The sequence below is a fragment of the Centruroides sculpturatus genome, unplaced genomic scaffold, assembly GCF_000671375.1.
Source record: "Centruroides sculpturatus isolate CEXI.00-Female unplaced genomic scaffold, Cexi_2.0 scaffold310, whole genome shotgun sequence".
NCBI lineage: Eukaryota > Metazoa > Arthropoda > Arachnida > Scorpiones > Buthidae > Centruroides > Centruroides sculpturatus.
Window position 1 is genome coordinate 191,264 of NW_019386000.1, and position 24,167 is coordinate 215,430.

Consider the following 24,167-nt stretch of genomic DNA (forward strand, 5'->3'; position numbering starts at 1 on the left):
CTATGTAACTTGGGTGTGATAAGCCCTGCATAAAAATGTTATACCCTATTTGTTGGGTTATCTAATTCTGTTTAATTTTGAATAAAGGAATTTTTCTGTTTATGAAATAAGCCATAATACAGACAATTATCAAGTATTAGACAATTTTGTAAGCATTCGTAAGAGAAAAAGGTGTAGGTTTATGTCTCAATGGATGTTTTTTCTTTACTGTCTGCCCCTACCTACTTCTGGAAGTCTTTTGGCTTCTTTTCAAATGAGTATCTGGGAGTGATATGAAAGAGTAATGGTATACTTAATATGGAAAAGGTTAGGAATTAGTTGGATTTTTCCTCAAATTGCTCTTAAAGGAAATTATTTTACATAAATTTGTTATTTTTTACTTGGGTCTGTGATTGATTCTTTTATGAACAATTAACATTATGTTGTTAAAATAACCTAATGATATTTTTCAAGAACAGGGATATCTTATTGTTTATTGTATGAAGTCTAAGATTATTATATTCTTAAAAATGTTGCCAAAAATATTTTTAAGTCTCTGTATCAGTTAAAATTTTTAAAATGTTTTGAAGTTCCATTATATTCTATTGATGAGTTTTATATTTGTATATTAGTTTATTATGAATTATGCAAATCTCTAAATTGTCACATTAGTCATTTTTATTATGGTAAATTAAAAAGAAATCTTTTTATTAAGCATTTTAAAATTATTTCTTTATAATGAACACACGTAAAAATTTATCAATTATTTGGGAAACAAATTTAGATTTTAGGGTTTTTTTTTCTGGACATTTTCCAATGCAGTTTGAAAGATGAAAATATAGCACTGTCCCAATCATTGTTGCACATATGATCTTGTTATACTAATTTAATATATCTGTAAATCTATAAATTTCATAAGGAATTTTGATTATGTATTATTAATTTCATAAATTTCATTCTATATTTTACGTTTTGTTTAATTTTTATTCTATGTTATTTAATATTTATAACTTAAATATATGTTGTTATTTATGTAAGTTTATATCTATTAAACAATAATATAATGTATCTACAAACCTCACATTGGTAATGATTTTGTACTGTTGGACTGGCTATGAGGCTTGTGGATACATTATATTTTTGTTCTACTGCCAGTTCTGGGACTGAAAAGTTGTTACATGTGTTATTTTAAGTTTTTTTTTAACTATTAACTTCAATTGTTTATGTTCAAAACAATTTTTTTGTTAAGTGTTTGATCTGACAATGAGATATGAAATATCTTCAATGTTTAATCAGAATGAAGTAAGTTTGACTCCATGCTATATAGCATTCCTTCAACCTACATACCGGTACTGTAAATGTTTCTTGACAAAAATTGTGATTTGAGATTTGTTTTGACTTTGTGTTATTTTAAACTCAGATATTTTTATTTTTACAATTATTAAATTAAAAATATAAAATTTTTTCTCTTAGTTTTAATTATAACTTTTTCTTATGCATAGTATTTATTATTTTATGCCCTGAAGAATATTAATCATTACTTGATATAAAGGGTGAGTCAAAATTATGTGAACAATCTTAATTTTTAATTAAACATTATTAATGAAACATCTTAATTTTGTTTCGTTTTCTATTCCTATTGGTTGCGACGGACTGTTGTTATGGCCTTCCCATCTCCAGTGTTCTGGCACTAAATTGTACTGTTGAACGTTGGTTTGAGTGCATTAATCATGCTGGTGGTCAGGTTGAGACTCTGTATAGTGCAAACTTTGAGTAAATGCTTTCTCTCAAACAGTGTTCACATAATTTTGACTCACCCTGTATATACAGGGTTTCTCAAAAGTAATGTCATAAAACATTGTGTGGAGAAGCCTGTATGCAAGCATTGGGCAAGTGTAAAGTATATTGGTTATATGATGCATCATTTTTGGTCTGCAGTACTGTTAAATGGAAATTAATTGCAGAAAATTCATATGCATGGTCAAATCACTTTCAACTTAAGTAGGCCCAGTTACATAGTGATGTAACTGACTGGTATGTTATGAGGATTTAACTTTTTTTTTTAAACTTGATATGCAAATGATAGCAAGAACACAGACATTACTGATTTTTATTACTTTTCCAGCTGTTATATATAACAGAGGGAAAGTTGCAATCAGTCAAAAAATGATCCCCCAAGATTTTTACATTTTTGGGCTCAGAACTTCTTAAAATGTCAAGAAATGCAAAAAAATTTGGGGTTTTTTCTGTCTGTATGGATGTTAGTTCATGTGGCACAATTTTCTGAAATTTTGCAGGGAGGTTTGTTTATTAGGGGGATTGATACTATTATATTTTGGTGATTAATTAATTAAAGGTCAAAGGAGTGGGGAGATAAAGGGAGTTGTGTGTATCTCCAGTAGGGTCAGACTTAATGATGATTTTACTTGTTATTAGCATTTACAATTTTTTTATGAAACTCATCCCTACCCTCAAAATTAAGGCTTTTGCCAATAGTTTAAATATAAAAAGTTTTTAAATAAAATCTCATAACAAATGGCATCATCAAATGTTGCCAGGAAAGTTAAGCAACTCGTTGCTGGATTTTTTTTATTTTTACTTTTATTGATTGAAAGGATGGAGCGTAAGCAGAACTTTGCGTAAGTCAGAAAGTCTGCAATAAAAATTTAAAGCAACTGCTAAACAAGACTTTTTGCAACTGTGTATAACTCAAACTCAGCAAGACCAGTGTTGTGGAAGCTGGAATTTTAAAATTTGATCTATGTACTGAAATATTCAGTGTCAAAGTATTCTAAAATCTATGAGCTGATTGCCAGTTGTAAGCTGGTTGTGCACTACATGTCAATCAAGTTTCTGATTTCTGTCAATTTACATTGATCTCTATGACAATTTTTTATTTTAGATTTAGATCACTTTGAAACTTTTTTTTTTTTGCATGGTTTTATATACTGCAGAACTCTGTTTTGTTGTCCTAGAAAATACTTAGTTTAAATAAAAATGAACATAATAATAAAAGCTGGCAAGATTTCATATATTAAATAGAAAAAGTTCAACCCTCACAATTGTGAGTTACAGAACTATGTAACTTGGCTATATCACTTGAAAGTGATTTGACCCTGCATATGAATTTTATGAAATTAATTTTTATTTTACAGTATTGCAGACCTGAAATGATGCATTGTATAACTAGTACACTACACTTGCCCCTGATGCTTTACTTACAAACTTCTTTGCACAACCTCCTATAGTACATTAGTTTCAAAAAACCTGGTTTTAACAAATCTGTATTTATAAGCAACAAAATTATAATTAAATTTTTGTCTCTTATCGTTTAATTTATATATTATGTTCCAATAAGCAAATTTTATACCATTCTTTTAGTTTATGAGAGATGATTTTTAGTTTAGATGATAATTAATTTATTATTAATTGAGGATTTGAGTATAATTTCATAATTGATGTATTTATGAACCCTTTTATTTATTTTTGTTTTTACATATTATTATAATAGGTATGTCTTGATTGAATTATAATTACTGATGTAATTAAGTTGTATAAATATTCTTTTTCATATTACATGGATGTTTAGAAATAGAAACAATTATTTTTTTAAACTAATATTAAAAGTTAGACATTTTAAATTTTTATGTTATAAATTTTGAATCAAGAAAAAATTAAAGAAAATTTTGAATGTAATGTAAAGTGAATAATTGCAATATTCATATTTGCATAATCATATATGAATAATGCAATTAAGCAAATTAAAGAAATAATAAAATTTTATTTAATTTTAGTTGATATTTAGCATGAAGTTAGAAATTTGTTATTGATTAATTTTTAGGTTTTTGTTTAAAAAATACATATAGTATAGAGCAGACATGGGCAAATGCAGCTTCGAGAGTGGCATGTGGCTCTTGCTAAAAGTGTTAATTTCTGCTTTTTATTATTATTTTTACAATTTTATTTCCACAATTTTGTGAAAATGTTTATTAAAAAAAATTCAATATTTGTTTTATATTATATTTATATTATATAATAAAATTGCGGTACAGAATAAAAAAGTACAGAACTGCGGCTCCCATGCATTTTGTGAAACCTACATTTCAACTCCCACTGAACTCTTGGTTGCCCACCCCTGATATAGAGTAACTTTTAGAATTATGCTTTTACAACTCAAATAAAATTTCATATTCACAGGATATAATATAGTTTAATTTTAAAATATATGCTTAAAAATAAATGATTTATTTATCAGCATTAAAAAAATTATATATAAGAAAATACAGTAAATTCTACTAACTCAGATTTTGCATAACTCATACAAATTTTTTTGGAAAATTGTACAGTAATTTAAAATTTTTGATTTTAGAAAAATTATAATTAACAAGTAATTATAATTATAGTGAAATTATAATTAATGAGTGTTCTTGATATCCAGATTTTTTACAATATTATGCATGCGCGCGCGCACACACACACACACACACACATATATATATATATATAGTGTTGCCACCTTTTCAAAATTGCTGACCCAGACAGCAAGTGAGGTTTGTTCGAACAGAAGTTCCTGATGCATGTGCAATGTCATCTTGCAATGTGAAGAATAATGTGCTAAATTAGTTACAGTTAGGGACTAGGGAGACTTGGGTAGGAGTAACGTAAGTAACTTAAATTAAGAAAGAAGACATACAGATGACTTAGCTCTTTTGGAGATTGGAGATGTGTACCAATCGTACAAGCAAAAAAAAATTGACAGGTTGAGCACTAAATTCCTGGACAAAATTGATAGTTCACCCAGACAGTGAGTCAATTACTGGACTGTCTGGGTGAAAACTGGACAGGTGGTAACACTATATATATATAAGGTGGTCCTCTACTTTGGTACCTAATTGGTTTCTGAAATGTGTATGAAAGTTGAAATGTACTAAAATAGAGCAAGTGTTTTCAAAATATTTATTTTTTATTGATTAGTATCTGGTGTTTTCTTTATAAATTTGTTAAGAGATAATTGAATTGTATTCTTTGTTTTCTTTTCCTGATAAGAAGTTCTATAATATTGCCCTTTGTACATGAGATATATGCTCTCCAAATACTGTAACTTTGTTAAATTCAGAATGTAAAACTAGAACATAGCAAATATTTTAGAAATATATATAAAATATGTTTTTTTTTTTTAAATCAATTTTCTGGCTTTAATTAAGCATATGTTTTTGCTTTCATATTCCTTTTTTTATTATGAACTACTATATTAGCATAATGATCTATAATAATTACAGATAGTTGTAATTAAATCACAAGTAATAAAAACATGAAATATGAACACTTTGTCAGAGACATTGATTTTGTTTAATTTAAAACACAGAAGATACAATAACATATGAAGGAAATTATCAGATATATAATATGCAAAGGAATCTCAAAGACAGTATGCACTCTAAAATGTTTACTAAAAATTATTATTATTATGGAAATACCAAATCATTAGTAAAGAACACATTATCCAAGGTTGATATATCTACTAGGCACTTTAGGGCTAGGGCAGCCAAGTTTTAGCAATGGCAGAAAGTGTGAAAGTGTAAATAATATTTTACAATAATTACTTTTTACAAAATAAGAAAAAATAATATAATGATGGAAACTGATGTTCTCCCTTTTTTTATTCAAATGTCAGATTAATTTTAGTTAGGCTAATGTTAGATTACATTAGGTTAAAGTAGGTTATGTTAGGCTAAAGATGGTAGGACAGCATGGTGCCCTGAATGGCAAATAGATTAAGGTTGGCCTTGACATTATCTTCATTAATCAGTTCATAATAAAAAATAATTTAGTAGTATTGAAAAAAATTTCATCTTATGTATTCCATTCATTACCTATAGTCTGTCTGTTAAATATAGAATAAAGGAATATAAATACTCTACAATTATGGAACAATGTTTAGATGATAGTCAATAATGATACTACAGTTTTTAACAGTTCGGTTTTTATTTTATTTATCTAATTTTTAACTAAAGGATTGAAGGAAGTTGCTAAAAAGTTAGAAATTTTTTTAATTCATAAAATATAATGTCTTTGTTAAAAGTTTTATAAATAAACTTCTTTGAATTCTACATAATAGAAAGTATTCTTGTGTTTGTTAGTCATTTGAAATTTTTTAATCTAATACAAGAACACGATCACTTAAACTAATTTTCTGTTAATTAATTTATTACAGATAAGATAAAAATATATTTTTATTTATAATTTGGAACAAATTATTTGTTGATATATAATTTGTTTTTCAGATTAAATTTTTTTAATGTTTAATGAATATTTTATTAATAATGGAATTTACAAACTGATTAGATAAAAACAAATATTTTGTCAAAAATTTCTAAATTAGAATTTCATTATTTACTGAATTAATTTAATGAAATGTAAATTTTTAAATTACATATTGTACATTCTTCTGTATTTTTTTAATATTTTGTGTTAATTTTGTTTAATATATTATGAGTACTATCAATGTCTATAAATTATCATCATTGAGGTTTTTTTTATTAGTTATATTTTAGAAATAATGTAATTAAATATATTTTATCACATTATTTGATTACATTATTTAACTAATTTTAATTTCAATTAATTAATTTGTTTCTTATATTTATCTGTATTTTATCAAATACTAATTTTTATGTTACAACAATAGCATATTATGGATTATTATTATTATTATTATTCATTATTCAAATGAAATCAGTATGAAATGCACAATACATGCATTTCATATTGCTCTTCTACATATTAAAATATAATAGAAAATTACATTAAATTAAATTAATAAATATAAAATAGAAATTTTTGATGACTAAAGATAAAGCCAAAGAAATTTATTATAAATATTATTTAAAAATATTATTATTTTAAATTAAATTAATGAGAATTTATAAAAACTTTAAGATTTAAATAAAATGCAATTACAGTATTACTATTATTAAAGAAAAATAGAAAAAGACTTAGTATTTTAAATTGACTGAATATATATGAAAGAAGAAAAGAAATATAATAGAAATAGGGACTAGTTTATAGCAGTTTTAGTTAATATGACAGATTCAACTACATATTTTTCATTTTTGGCAGAGTTCCTATACTTTAAGTTATTTTTATCTTGGATTTACGATGAAGACTCAGTTATAGTAGTATGAAATTTTGACTATTTTATAAGCTTAATGTGGCAAGTAAATCCAAAAAGCAAATAAAGAGAAGAGGGAGTAAAGATTTGTCATATTTTTGATATAAAATTACTTCTTTATTATTGACAATTTCATCATTTGCTTTCTGTTTTAATTACTTTGAATTTGTTTAAGTTCAAAGTAATTAAAACAAAGTTCTTATTTTATGATTCATTTCCAATAGAGTTTGAAAAAATAAATAATACAAGTTATTAATTTCTGTTTTTTCTGATGTATTATATGGAAACTTTATAAATTGTTTCTTACTTAAATATTTTAGTTTTTACTGATTAATTAACATTAAAATGCATAATATAAATTCTCTCTGTAAAATCATAAAATTTTAATTAGCTAAATTAATATTTTTAGTCTGACAAATAATATTAAATATTCTTAAAAATACTCATAAAGATATAGTAATATTTTTTAGTATAATAATAATTTAACATGAAAAATAAAAACTTTAGATTTTAAATTTACTTATATTAAAAAAATGTTGATTTTATAGATTCTTAAAAATTTTAATTACAGTAGAACTTTAATTTTATTCGTAGAACTGAAGCATACTTTAGGAACAAGAATTTGGTAATTGGTTTGGAATTAGCTAAATATTTTCAATTTGCATTAAAATAATTTGCTTTGCTTTAATATTATGTAAATTAATTTTAAAAGTGACAATGGGTCCATGAATATGTGCTTTTTATGAACAATGTTTTTGAAAAAATAAAAAACAATTCAAGAGCAACTTGGTTTATTTTATTTTGCAGTAATACCTCAATTATCATCAGTTTTGGTTTTCATCAATTTTTTTCACAAAAAATTTTCTTGGTTTTTGTTGGTTGCCTTGGATTTTGTTGGCATGTTTATGTGACCTGTTAAATTTGTGAAAATATAGGGCCACCCATGTGTTTTCCTTCTCGTGTGAGCATTATCCCGCACATCTAGCCAAACAAAAAGGAAAGGAAAGCAATTCCATTGCTTTCCTTTCCTTTCCTTTTAGCTCCATCATGGGACCAAAGAAAGTTTCCAGAACCATAGTGCTTCGACTGCCATGTTAAATGTTTATTTATTCTCTACATTAGTTTTTTATGTCCATTTCATATTAATTTCTTATTATTTTTAGTATTAAACACAATATTTATTCTCTATAAAATGTGTTTTTGGTATGTATTTTGGAGTGTATAGAATGAATTAATTGTATTTACATTGATTCATATGGAAATAATTGCCTTGGTTTTCATCAATTTCAGATTTTGCCAATTGTTTTCGGACAGATTATCGACAAAAACCGAGGTATCACTATAATCATTTTATCATTCAGTTGCTTATAGCTAAGATCAGTCTATGGCAGCAGTTCTTAACCTGGGGTGCCACACCCCTAGGGGTGTGAGAGAAATTTAAAAATAAAAAAAATAAAATAAAATAATACGAATGAGGCGACCGTGTTCTCTACAAACTGTGTCACCCAGCAACATAGCACCCCCCCACTTCTATAGTCTCTCAGCACATAGTGCTTGTCATCAGTTGTCAGTACATGCAGTTAATGTAGTCACATTGTCACATGCAGTACAGAAACTAGTTGAGACATGTTTGCATACCTTGAATTCAGTAGTTTTGAACATCAAAACAGAAGCCAGAAATTGCTTAAATGCATCTGATGACTTACACGTGGCTCTTAAAAAAAAAAGAGCCTCGTTTTAATAGAATTATTATGAATAAACAACAAGTTAGCCATTAAAATTTAAATATTGCTTTTTATGTTATATAGTAACATATATTGTAAATAAACATGGCATTTGTTTATGCAATAAATGTTTTTTCTTAAATAAAAAATATATACACATTTTTTAAGGTGGTGCAGTAGCTTATTTTCAGATTCAAGGGGGTGCTGACCACTAGAAAGGTTAAGAACCACTGGTCTATGGGAACTAAAATATGAAATGCATTTTTATAGTGACTATTTCTATTGCACAGTAGATAGGCTACCGTACACAGAAATTTATGGTCATACCACTGCACTTTATAGTTAACATTTGTGGTATATGTATCTACTAATTTTAAAATGGTATTATTTATATTTGTTATAATTTTCCAAATCATATAGAATTTAATTTTAAACATAAATTACAAAAATATTTAAGTTTTTGTGTATTAATTGTTAAAATATTTCATGTTATATTGCTGAAGAAATGTATAAATTAACATTCATAAATTACATACATACATACATGTTATTGAAAAAAATCTAATGTTAAGATTGAAGCCCAAAAATATTGAAAAAAATTGTTTTCTTATATTTTAAGTAGTGATGATGTAAAATTAATTTTGTTAACATATTGTCTTGGAATGCTAAAATTTATTTCTTATCTTTATAAAATATTGATCTATTTTTTATTCTTAGAATTCATATGCATGTGATCATTAGTTATAAATTATTGCAGTCATTTTACATTAAAAATTAAATGTGTGTGTGCATGTATGTATGTAATGAGTTGACTTAAATACTATTAAAAATTAAGTGTATTTTTAAATCAACTCATTAAGATCATTCTATTGTAATAAGCTGATTTAAATGCTATTTATATTTTTATAAAAATTAAAGATTAAATATCTTTCCATGCTAGATTTAATATTAAACAACATTATATTATAGTTTTAATGATTTTTATTTATATTAATACAATTATTTTGAATTTTAGTCATATCACTCAGACAACAACTTGGGAGGATCCACGGAAAAACTTAAATGCTGCAACTCTTCATCCTTCAGTTAGTCATACTTCAGTTGTTTCTCCAACAGCATCAACCCTTTCTTCTCATAGTCCTACATCAGCAGGTCCTCCAATTACATTGCATAATTTAGGACCCCTTCCGGAAGGTTGGGATCAGGCTACTACACCAGAAGGAGAGGTTTATTTTATCAATCATATTGATCGTACTACCAGTTGGTTGGATCCAAGAATTCGTAAGTTTAATTTAATATATTTCATTTATTTCTCATTTAACATAGCCTAGTCTTAGCCTTATAATTTGACAGATCGTCTATTTATAATAAAATGCTTTAATAAAAAATTAAATATGTAGAATTTTTTATTTTAAGATAGACTTTTAGAAAATTGTATAGTTAAAATTATCTAATTTATAATTTATAAGTGATTTAAATAAACAGATTGTACATTTATTCATCCCATTATTTAAAATGATTTTGATTTACAATATTTATTCATTATGAGATTAGTTGACAATATTTCATGTTACTTGTAAGCAATAATAAATCATTATCCCAATTATAATTGAACAAAATATCAAAATATTTCTGTAGTCTTTTTAAGTTGTATGTTAAATGAATTTAGTTGATTACTATTAATTAAATATAGTATTGAACATATTATTAAATGAGAATGTAAAACCTATGTAATTATTCTAATTTAATAATGAAATTTATAATTTCGATCAAATTCTAGATGAATTAAAGTATAAATTTTAAAATTATGTATGAGTTTATTATAAGAAAAACACTATTTTTAAAAAAATAAGTTATTCGAAAATCTTTGATTGATTTTATATATGAAAATGAAAGATCTGATGTCTTTAAAATATGTTTCATGACCTGCATACAAATGATTTTGTTACCATTTTCACAAAAATGGATTGAGACTATAATCGTCTGTATAACAAAGCATCAAAGAAATTGCACTCTTTTGGAAAGGATTANAACTGCTGACGTAAGCAATTTTTATTCTATGCTTTTATAGTACTTTTTAGAAATGAAGACATTTGAATAAATTAAACTAACTGCTAGATATTTATGTCAATAAATAGTTACCATTTTTTCTCTTTGTATATCTTAATCTATCATAATGTCTAATTTAGTATATTTAATATTTGGATTTCATCTCTCTATATTAAAAAACTGAAATTATCATCTTTGTAAAAAGGGCTGGCAGAATTACAATTTAATAAAAAGTAAAAATTTCCGGTGATTGGACATGGCAAGCAGTTAAAAGTGGACTAGTATCCATTTGTAATGTATTTTTACTTTTTATTAAAATGAAATTATAATATTGACAGGGAACATTACCTAAATGAGCATTTCCAAATCTGATAATTATTATGTGATGTAGAGTAACAAAAACTAAAAGTTGTGTATTTTTTATCAGCAAAAATAGATTTCTTAGAAAGTGAAATCAATCCTCAAGTTGGACATACCAAACATGGGTTTTATAGTTTCATATAGAAACACTTATCTAATTTAAACAAACCATCATAAAGGTACATTTTATAATAAGTAATCAAAAATATTTTTAACAAATATTTTGAAAAATATTTATAAAGAGCTAGTCACTCCCATGAATTTTTCAAAATCTTACAAAATCTTTATAAAAAAAATACTGAACTTTAAAAAATATAACTTTTTTAATAAATAAATATTTATTATTGTTATTATACTGTTATATATATCTAGCATGCTCATTATGGTATAACCACATTGAAGTAATTCTTAGCATAAATAAGCCATTTTCTAAAAATAAAAAATATTGATAGAGGCCATTAGAAATGTACAAACTGCAACTTACATACTATATCTACAATCTTTCTTAAGATAACAAATTTTAGAAATATAAAATATTTTTCAATCAAAATTTCAAAGCATATATTGATTATGAATATGACAACTAATAATCACTATTTTATATACTGCTTGGTAAAAATCATTTATGGGGTGAACTACTCCATAAATACAGGCATTCTCAGCTTAATGTCAGTAATTTGTTCTTAAAATAAGATATTCTGTGGGAAAACATTAACCAGATATCTATTTTCCATTATTTTAAATTGGAAAAGTTATAATGCATTACAAAGTCAATCTAAAACTCCCAATTAATTTCAAAAAACATATATAGGCATTTTATTATGTTTTAGTTACAAATTACAAACTATCATATTAAATTGCAACACATTTCTAACAAAGTCTCTGATGTTTCTGTGAATTAGAAAATAATTTAATTGACTGTTGTTAGTGAGATTTCAAAAGTGTGTTTAGATTTTCTGCTGTAAAAGGTGTATGATAATGGTATAATGCTTCTTGCAATGCCAGCTATAGTTAAGACATGTAGTATATTTCCTTTCTTGACACTGAAAATGCCTTTTAAAATGTCAGCCAAGTTATTCTAACATTCTAATCAATTGTTTGGAATGTAGCTTGTGATTTCTTCTGCATATTGTTTCATCAATGATACTGTATTAAATTTTTGGGATATAAATATAAACTTTAAGTATTAAAAACCAAATGACATTCTAGCAAAAATTGTTATGTGGAAAGACTGGTAACAAATACAGCATCCCTGCCTGTATTTGTTATCAATTGTTATACATAAACTATTAAATTTTTAATAATTTAATAGTTTATGTATAACAATTGATAACAAATACAGGCAGGGATGCTGTATTTGTTACCAGTCTTTCCACATAACAATTTTTGCTAGAATGTCATTTGGTTTTTAATACTTAAAGTTTATATTTATATCCCAAAAATTTAATACAGTATCATTGATGAAACAATATGCAGAAGAAATCACAAGCTACATTCCAAACAATTGATTAGAATGTTAGAATAACTTGGCTGACATTTTAAAAGGCATTTTCAGTGTCAAGAAAGGAAATATACTACATGTCTTAACTATAGCTGGCATTGCAAGAAGCATTATACCATTATCATACACCTTTTACAGCAGAAAATCTAAACACACTTTTGAAATCTCACTAACAACAGTCAATTAAATTATTTTCTAATTCACAGAAACATCAGAGACTTTGTTAGAAATGTGTTGCAATTTAATATGATAGTTTGTAATTTGTAACTAAAACATAATAAAATGCCTATATATGTTTTTTGAAATTAATTGGGAGTTTTAGATTGACTTTGTAATGCATTATAACTTTTCCAATTTAAAATAATGGAAAATAGATATCTGGTTAATGTTTTCCCACAGAATATCTTATTTTAAGAACAAATTACTGACATTAAGCTGAGAATGCCTGTATTTATGGAGTAGTTCACCCCATAAATGATTTTTACCAAGCAGTATATAAAATAGTGATTATTAGTTGTCATATTCATAATCAATATATGCTTTGAAATTTTGATTGAAAAATATTTTATATTTCTAAAATTTGTTATCTTAAGAAAGATTGTAGATATAGTATGTAAGTTGCAGTTTGTACATTTCTAATGGCCTCTATCAATATTTTTTATTTTTAGAAAATGGCTTATTTATGCTAAGAATTACTTCAATGTGGTTATACCATAATGAGCATGCTAGATATATATAACAGTATAATAACAATAATAAATATTTATTTATTAAAAAAGTTATATTTTTTAAAGTTCAGTATTTTTTTTATAAAGATTTTGTAAGATTTTGAAAAATTCATGGGAGTGACTAGCTCTTTATAAATATTTTTCAAAATATTTGTTAAAAATATTTTTGATTACTTATTATAAAATGTACCTTTATGATGGTTTGTTTAAATTAGATAAGTGTTTCTATATGAAACTATAAAACCCATGTTTGGTATGTCCAACTTGAGGATTGATTTCACTTTCTAAGAAATCTATTTTTGCTGATAAAAAATACACAACTTTTAGTTTTTGTTACTCTACATCACATAATAATTATCAGATTTGGAAATGCTCATTTAGGTAATGTTCCCTGTCAATATTATAATTTCATTTTAATAAAAAGTAAAAATACATTACAAATGGATACTAGTCCACTTTTAACTGCTTGCCATGTCCAATCACCGGAAATTTTTACTTTTTATTAAATTGTAATTCTGCCAGCCCTTTTTACAAAGATGATAATTTCAGTTTTTTAATATAGAGAGATGAAATCCAAATATTAAATATACTAAATTAGACATTATGATAGATTAAGATATACAAAGAGAAAAAATGGTAACTATTTATTGACATAAATATCTAGCAGTTAGTTTAATTTATTCAAATGTCTTCATTTCTAAAAAGTACTATAAAAGCATAGAATAAAAATTGCTTACGTCAGCAGTTTTCAACCATTTGTCTTTCATGGACTTTCATTCAAATGTGTCCAAGCTGTGACCTCCTTCAATTTCAAATAACTGAAATTTAAAACTGGAGTTATTGTTTTAATGACAAGATGGAATAAGCAGTTATTATAGTATGTATAAATTTTCTTCTGTTTACCAACAGTATGACTTTTTTAAGGTTGTTGAACGTTCATCAATATTATTTGTATTATATTTAAGATTTAGCCAATGAATCATTTTCTAAACATAAACAAACTTCTGTATGAAACAGTCAAATATATGCACATGCATATGCATGTGAACAAGTGTACGTATGTAAAACTGAGAAATCCCAAAAATTCATTCCAAGTATATGCAATGATTTTCAATTGTTATATGGTGTTAATGAAAGTATATGAGCTTCACAAACTGTGAGTATATGTTCAAATCACAAATGCTTTTATTTACTTATTATCTGATTAATTTTCATAAAAAGGCAAAAAGTTCTAAGGCATTGAGGACATCTTAAGTGTGTCATCTGAGAATCAATGAGCTAGGAAAAGTTACTTTTTTTTTTTTATTATTGTAATAAATTTTCAAGACACAAGCACACGAGATTATAATACAGTTATATATTCAATATATAAATGTAGTAATGTAGTTATATATACAAAAAAAATACAATAATTTTTGTTAAGTGTAATGATAGAACATTCTTCATCAAAAATAAATTTGCAACATACAATATTAATGTAGCAAGCAGATAGTTTTGTAGAAATTGGTTGTGTCTAATTCACTTTATTTTACATTTATTACAATATTTTGTAATGTTTTCTGTCATTTTATAAAATCATAAGCAATTTAGCATATAAATTTTTAATATCTTGCATGCATTTTGCTTAAGAATGTAATATTTTTTCAAAATTCTGTAGGAAATATATACATAATTTTCATATTTATTTTATTGGTGATAAAAATAATTATTATTCAAATACATCTTTTGATAGTACCTCATTTTTTTTTCTTATTCTTTTTTACTATACTTTTTACACACACACACGTGTGCACGCACGCACGCACAGTAGTAAGGGTAAGAATTTTCTCTTTTTATATGCATAAAATAAGAAAACAAAAGAAAAGTAAAGAGAAGAGAGAAAATGAAATGTTATCATTATACTATCAAAAGAAATTTGTTTGTATATATATACATGTGCACACATATATTATATACTAAGTTCTCCACCTGTTACTGCCTGCCTTCACACTGATATTTTATTATAATTGGCATATCTGTTTTGAAATTTATGATTTTTTTTCATATAAATCATGCTAATTATATATAGGTATCCCTTGTACAACATAATTTCACTCTAACATGGTTTGAAAATTGGGGATATCTCCCATTTAACATGACTTCCAGTTTCGCTCTAACACAGTTCAGGAAATCCTCCTCCGTACAAAATTTCTTAAGTTTTAAGTATAAACTCTGTTATTATTATTTTTTTTCTTAAAGCTGTAAGCATGTGTATTGTCTCAAATTTGCCTGTGGATTCTAGAACATTGAAATTTTCTTTTGTTTTGTGACTTTTGTCAGGTTTACTTTAATGAGAACTGATGATAGAATTTTTTTTCCTTGTCCTAGCTTTCCTATCAACCGAGTGGTGTTGTTGTTGTTTTCAGATTTTAGTCTTTAAGACCCACTGTGTTTTGTTTTTATAAATTAATCTTCATATTTAGTAAAGTTTATTTAAACATTTTTATGTAAGTAGTATTAAACTTTTTTTTTAACTGTAGATAAGAAATTATTTGTAAAATGACAAACGAAATACAGTGGTATCTCAGTATTCAAATTTTGGAAAAAGTCTCACTTCATACTCAACTAAACAAATGCGACATGCTAGAACAAATTTTCTATCAATAACATATTTTTATTTCGTCATCGGTAAACATTTTTTATTATGATAAAAATAAAAATTAGGAAAATGTTGATACTTCTGATCAAGATCAACAAAAAAGCTGAGATGACGACAATACTTTTTAAAAAAAAACAACCTTTTTTAACTAAAATTAATATTAACACATAATACAGTGCTTTTGATTGTGATTGTTAATAAATCATCAGTTGCTTTAATAAACATATTTCTCTTAGTAATGAAAAAGAATAGCATACTTTTGCTAACTTCTGGAATATAACCCTATGTTTTGCATTAGTTCTTTGCTTCGTATAGCATGGATTTGCATAATATGGTACTTTTTGGAACGCAACTATCATGTTATATGAAGGATATCTGTGTGTGTGTTTGATATACTTANATAATAACAGAGTTTATACTTAAAACTTAAGAAATTTTGTACGGAGGAGGATTTCCTGAACTGTGTTAGAGCGAAACTGGAAGTCATGTTAAATGGGAGATATCCCCAATTTTCAAACCATGTTAGAGTGAAATTATGTTGTACAAGGGATACCTATATATAATTAGCATGATTTATATGAAAAAAAATCATAAATTTCAAAACAGATATGCCAATTATAATAAAATATCAGTGTGAAGGCAGGCAGTAACAGGTGGAGAACTTAGTATATAATATATGTGTGCACATGTATATATATACAAACAAATTTCTTTTGATAGTATAATGATAACATTTCATTTTCTCTCTTCTCTTTACTTTTCTTTTGTTTTCTTATTTTATGCATATAAAAAGAGAAAATTCTTACCCTTACTACTGTGCGTGCGTGCGTGCACACGTGTGTGTGTGTAAAAAGTATAGTAAAAAAGAATAAGAAAAAAAAATGAGGTACTATCAAAAGATGTATTTGAATAATAATTATTTTTATCACCAATAAAATAAATATGAAAATTATGTATATATTTCCTACAGAATTTTGAAAAAATATTACATTCTTAAGCAAAATGCATGCAAGATATTAAAAATTTATATGCTAAATTGCTTATGATTTTATAAAATGACAGAAAACATTACAAAATATTGTAATAAATGTAAAATAAAGTGAATTAGACACAACCAATTTCTACAAAACTATCTGCTTGCTACATTAATATTGTATGTTGCAAATTTATTTTTGATGAAGAATGTTCTATCATTACACTTAACAAAAATTATTGTATTTTTTTTGTATATATAACTACATTACTACATTTATATATTGAATATATAACTGTATTATAATCTCGTGTGCTTGTGTCTTGAAAATTTATTACAATAATAAAAAAAAAAAAGTAACTTTTCCTAGCTCATTGATTCTCAGATGACACACTTAAGATGTCCTCAATGCCTTAGAACTTTTTGCCTTTTTATGAAAATTAATCAGATAATAAGTAAATAAAAGCATTTGTGATTTGAACATATACTCACAGTTTGTGAAGCTCATATACTTTCATTAACACCATATAACAATTGAAAATCATTGCATATACTTGGAATGAATTTTTGGGATTTCTCAGTTTTACATACGTACACTTGTTCACATGCATATGCATGTGCATATATTTGACTGTTTCATACAGAAGTTTGTTTATGTTTAGAAAATGATTCATTGGCTAAATCTTAAATATAATACAAATAATATTGATGAACGTTCAACAACCTTAAAAAAGTCATACTGTTGGTAAACAGAAGAAAATTTATACATACTATAATAACTGCTTATTCCATCTTGTCATTAAAACAATAACTCCAGTTTTAAATTTCAGTTATTTGAAATTGAAGGAGGTCACAGCTTGGACACATTTGAATGAAAGTCCATGAAAGACAAATGGTTGAAAACTGCTGACGTAAGCAATTTTTATTCTATGCTTTTATAGTACTTTTTAGAAATGAAGACATTTGAATAAATTAAACTAACTGCTAGATATTTATGTCAATAAATAGTTACCATTTTTTCTCTTTGTATATCTTAATCTATCATAATGTCTAATTTAGTATATTTAATATTTGGATTTCATCTCTCTATATTAAAAAACTGAAATTATCATCTTTGTAAAAAGGGCTGGCAGAATTACAATTTAATAAAAAGTAAAAATTTCCGGTGATTGGACATGGCAAGCAGTTAAAAGTGGACTAGTATCCATTTGTAATGTATTTTTACTTTTTATTAAAATGAAATTATAATATTGACAGGGAACATTACCTAAATGAGCATTTCCAAATCTGATAATTATTATGTGATGTAGAGTAACAAAAACTAAAAGTTGTGTATTTTTTATCAGCAAAAATAGATTTCTTAGAAAGTGAAATCAATCCTCAAGTTGGACATACCAAACATGGGTTTTATAGTTTCATATAGAAACACTTATCTAATTTAAACAAACCATCATAAAGGTACATTTTATAATAAGTAATCAAAAATATTTTTAACAAATATTTTGAAAAATATTTATAAAGAGCTAGTCACTCCCATGAATTTTTCAAAATCTTACAAAATCTTTATAAAAAAAATACTGAACTTTAAAAAATATAACTTTTTTAATAAATAAATATTTATTATTGTTATTATACTGTTATATATATCTAGCATGCTCATTATGGTATAACCACATTGAAGTAATTCTTAGCATAAATAAGCCATTTTCTAAAAATAAAAAATATTGATAGAGGCCATTAGAAATGTACAAACTGCAACTTACATACTATATCTACAATCTTTCTTAAGATAACAAATTTTAGAAATATAAAATATTTTTCAATCAAAATTTCAAAGCATATATTGATTATGAATATGACAACTAATAATCACTATTTTATATACTGCTTGGTAAAAATCATTTATGGGGTGAACTACTCCATAAATACAGGCATTCTCAGCTTAATGTCAGTAATTTGTTCTTAAAATAAGATATTCTGTGGGAAAACATTAACCAGATATCTATTTTCCATTATTTTAAATTGGAAAAGTTATAATGCATTACAAAGTCAATCTAAAACTCCCAATTAATTTCAAAAAACATATATAGGCATTTTATTATGTTTTAGTTACAAATTACAAACTATCATATTAAATTGCAACACATTTCTAACAAAGTCTCTGATGTTTCTGTGAATTAGAAAATAATTTAATTGACTGTTGTTAGTGAGATTTCAAAAGTGTGTTTAGATTTTCTGCTGTAAAAGGTGTATGATAATGGTATAATGCTTCTTGCAATGCCAGCTATAGTTAAGACATGTAGTATATTTCCTTTCTTGACACTGAAAATGCCTTTTAAAATGTCAGCCAAGTTATTCTAACATTCTAATCAATTGTTTGGAATGTAGCTTGTGATTTCTTCTGCATATTGTTTCATCAATGATACTGTATTAAATTTTTGGGATATAAATATAAACTTTAAGTATTAAAAACCAAATGACATTCTAGCAAAAATTGTTATGTGGAAAGACTGGTAACAAATACAGCATCCCTGCCTGTATTTGTTATCAATTGTTATACATAAACTATTAAATTTTTAATAATTTAATAGTTTATGTATAACAATTGATAACAAATACAGGCAGGGATGCTGTATTTGTTACCAGTCTTTCCACATAACAATTTTTGCTAGAATGTCATTTGGTTTTTAATACTTAAAGTTTATATTTATATCCCAAAAATTTAATACAGTATCATTGATGAAACAATATGCAGAAGAAATCACAAGCTACATTCCAAACAATTGATTAGAATGTTAGAATAACTTGGCTGACATTTTAAAAGGCATTTTCAGTGTCAAGAAAGGAAATATACTACATGTCTTAACTATAGCTGGCATTGCAAGAAGCATTATACCATTATCATACACCTTTTACAGCAGAAAATCTAAACACACTTTTGAAATCTCACTAACAACAGTCAATTAAATTATTTTCTAATTCACAGAAACATCAGAGACTTTGTTAGAAATGTGTTGCAATTTAATATGATAGTTTGTAATTTGTAACTAAAACATAATAAAATGCCTATATATGTTTTTTGAAATTAATTGGGAGTTTTAGATTGACTTTGTAATGCATTATAACTTTTCCAATTTAAAATAATGGAAAATAGATATCTGGTTAATGTTTTCCCACAGAATATCTTATTTTAAGAACAAATTACTGACATTAAGCTGAGAATGCCTGTATTTATGGAGTAGTTCACCCCATAAATGATTTTTACCAAGCAGTATATAAAATAGTGATTATTAGTTGTCATATTCATAATCAATATATGCTTTGAAATTTTGATTGAAAAATATTTTATATTTCTAAAATTTGTTATCTTAAGAAAGATTGTAGATATAGTATGTAAGTTGCAGTTTGTACATTTCTAATGGCCTCTATCAATATTTTTTATTTTTAGAAAATGGCTTATTTATGCTAAGAATTACTTCAATGTGGTTATACCATAATGAGCATGCTAGATATATATAACAGTATAATAACAATAATAAATATTTATTTATTAAAAAAGTTATATTTTTTAAAGTTCAGTATTTTTTTTATAAAGATTTTGTAAGATTTTGAAAAATTCATGGGAGTGACTAGCTCTTTATAAATATTTTTCAAAATATTTGTTAAAAATATTTTTGATTACTTATTATAAAATGTACCTTTATGATGGTTTGTTTAAATTAGATAAGTGTTTCTATATGAAACTATAAAACCCATGTTTGGTATGTCCAACTTGAGGATTGATTTCACTTTCTAAGAAATCTATTTTTGCTGATAAAAAATACACAACTTTTAGTTTTTGTTACTCTACATCACATAATAATTATCAGATTTGGAAATGCTCATTTAGGTAATGTTCCCTGTCAATATTATAATTTCATTTTAATAAAAAGTAAAAATACATTACAAATGGATACTAGTCCACTTTTAACTGCTTGCCATGTCCAATCACCGGAAATTTTTACTTTTTATTAAATTGTAATTCTGCCAGCCCTTTTTACAAAGATGATAATTTCAGTTTTTTAATATAGAGAGATGAAATCCAAATATTAAATATACTAAATTAGACATTATGATAGATTAAGATATACAAAGAGAAAAAATGGTAACTATTTATTGACATAAATCGGGTTTCCCAAGTGCCTTGATAGATTAAGATATACAAAGAGAAAAAATGGTAACTATTTATTGACATAAATATCTAGCAGTTAGTTTAATTTATTCAAATGTCTTCATTTCTAAAAAGTACTATAAAAGCATAGAATAAAAATTGCTTACGTCAGCAGTTTTCAACCATTTGTCTTTCATGGACTTTCATTCAAATGTGTCCAAGCTGTGACCTCCTTCAATTTCAAATAACTGAAATTTAAAACTGGAGTTATTGTTTTAATGACAAGATGGAATAAGCAGTTATTATAGTATGTATAAATTTTCTTCTGTTTACCAACAGTATGACTTTTTTAAGGTTGTTGAACGTTCATCAATATTATTTGTATTATATTTAAGATTTAGCCAATGAATCATTTTCTAAACATAAACAAACTTCTGTATGAAACAGTCAAATATATGCACATGCATATGCATGTGAACAAGTGTACGTATGTAAAACTGAGAAATCCCAAAAATTCATTCCAAGTATATGCAATGATTTTCAATTGTTATATGGTGTTAATGAAAGTATATGAGCTTCACAAACTGTGAGTATATGTTCAAATCACAAATGCTTTTATTTACTTATTATCTGATTAATTTTCATAAAAAGGCAAAAAGTTCTAAGGCATTGAGGACATCTTAAGTGTGTCATCTGAGAATCAATGAGCTAGGAAAAGTTACTTTTTTTTTTTTATTATTGTAATAAATTTTCAAGACACAAGCACACGAGATTATAATACAGTTATATATTCAATATATAAATGTAGTAATGTAGTTATATATACAAAAAAAATACAATAATTTTTGTTAAGTGTAATGATAGAACATTCTTCATCAAAAATAAATTTGCAACATACAATATTAATGTAGCAAGCAGATAGTTTTGTAGAAATTGGTTGTGTCTAATTCACTTTATTTTACATTTATTACAATATTTTGTAATGTTTTCTGTCATTTTATAAAATCATAAGCAATTTAGCATATAAATTTTTAATATCTTGCATGCATTTTGCTTAAGAATGTAATATTTTTTCAAAATTCTGTAGGAAATATATACATAATTTTCATATTTATTTTATTGGTGATAAAAATAATTATTATTCAAATACATCTTTTGATAGTACCTCATTTTTTTTTCTTATTCTTTTTTACTATACTTTTTACACACACACACGTGTGCACGCACGCACGCACAGTAGTAAGGGTAAGAATTTTCTCTTTTTATATGCATAAAATAAGAAAACAAAAGAAAAGTAAAGAGAAGAGAGAAAATGAAATGTTATCATTATACTATCAAAAGAAATTTGTTTGTATATATATACATGTGCACACATATATTATATACTAAGTTCTCCACCTGTTACTGCCTGCCTTCACACTGATATTTTATTATAATTGGCATATCTGTTTTGAAATTTATGATTTTTTTTCATATAAATCATGCTAATTATATATAGGTATCCCTTGTACAACATAATTTCACTCTAACATGGTTTGAAAATTGGGGATATCTCCCATTTAACATGACTTCCAGTTTCGCTCTAACACAGTTCAGGAAATCCTCCTCCGTACAAAATTTCTTAAGTTTTAAGTATAAACTCTGTTATTATTATTTTTTTTCTTAAAGCTGTAAGCATGTGTATTGTCTCAAATTTGCCTGTGGATTCTAGAACATTGAAATTTTCTTTTGTTTTGTGACTTTTGTCAGGTTTACTTTAATGAGAACTGATGATAGAATTTTTTTTCCTTGTCCTAGCTTTCCTATCAACCGAGTGGTGTTGTTGTTGTTTTCAGATTTTAGTCTTTAAGACCCACTGTGTTTTGTTTTTATAAATTAATCTTCATATTTAGTAAAGTTTATTTAAACATTTTTATGTAAGTAGTATTAAACTTTTTTTTTAACTGTAGATAAGAAATTATTTGTAAAATGACAAACGAAATACAGTGGTATCTCAGTATTCAAATTTTGGAAAAAGTCTCACTTCATACTCAACTAAACAAATGCGACATGCTAGAACAAATTTTCTATCAATAACATATTTTTATTTCGTCATCGGTAAACATTTTTTATTATGATAAAAATAAAAATTAGGAAAATGTTGATACTTCTGATCAAGATCAACAAAAAAGCTGAGATGACGACAATACTTTTTAAAAAAAAACAACCTTTTTTAACTAAAATTAATATTAACACATAATACAGTGCTTTTGATTGTGATTGTTAATAAATCATCAGTTGCTTTAATAAACATATTTCTCTTAGTAATGAAAAAGAATAGCATACTTTTGCTAACTTCTGGAATATAACCCTATGTTTTGCATTAGTTCTTTGCTTCGTATAGCATGGATTTGCATAATATGGTACTTTTTGGAACGCAACTATCATGTTATATGAAGGATATCTGTGTGTGTGTGTGTGTGTTTAATATACTTATTAAGTTTTTTAATTATATATATTATGTGGAGCATTCAAAAAGTTCCTGGAAAGTGTTTATTATTTGTAGACAGAATGCTATATCTATAATTATAATTGATATGTGTAAACTTGTTGAGACTTGCTGTATCAGGTATTCACATCTAGCCCATTAAGATTTTTTTAATTCCCAAATTTAAAAGGCATTAAAGGTGTCCACTGGACCACTGGTAATTGATCAAGTGAAACATTTTGTAATGAATGGCTAGAATCAAAGACCATTTATTTCTACCAGAAGGGTTTAGAAGAGTGGCAACACCATCTGAAAAAATGTTTTAACTTTAATGGAACGTTTGTTGAAAAATGAAGTGCTAATTTCAATTTGCTGTCTTTTTATTTACATTTTCAGGGAACTTTTGTTTGTTTGTTTGTTTGTTTGT

The 24,167-nt window shown here is 25.5% G+C and overlaps 1 protein-coding gene across 1 annotated transcript in view; it reads left to right on the forward strand.

Moving 5' to 3' along the window:
* LOC111613027 (transcriptional coactivator YAP1-like) overlaps nt 1–24,167 on the forward strand; it is a 128,803-nt gene that overhangs the window by 22,438 nt on the left and 82,198 nt on the right. The window contains exon 3 of the mRNA XM_023354327.1: nt 9,890–10,155. Within this exon, the coding sequence (XP_023210095.1) occupies nt 9,890–10,155 (266 nt within the window). The remainder of the gene's footprint in view (nt 1–9,889; nt 10,156–24,167) is intronic.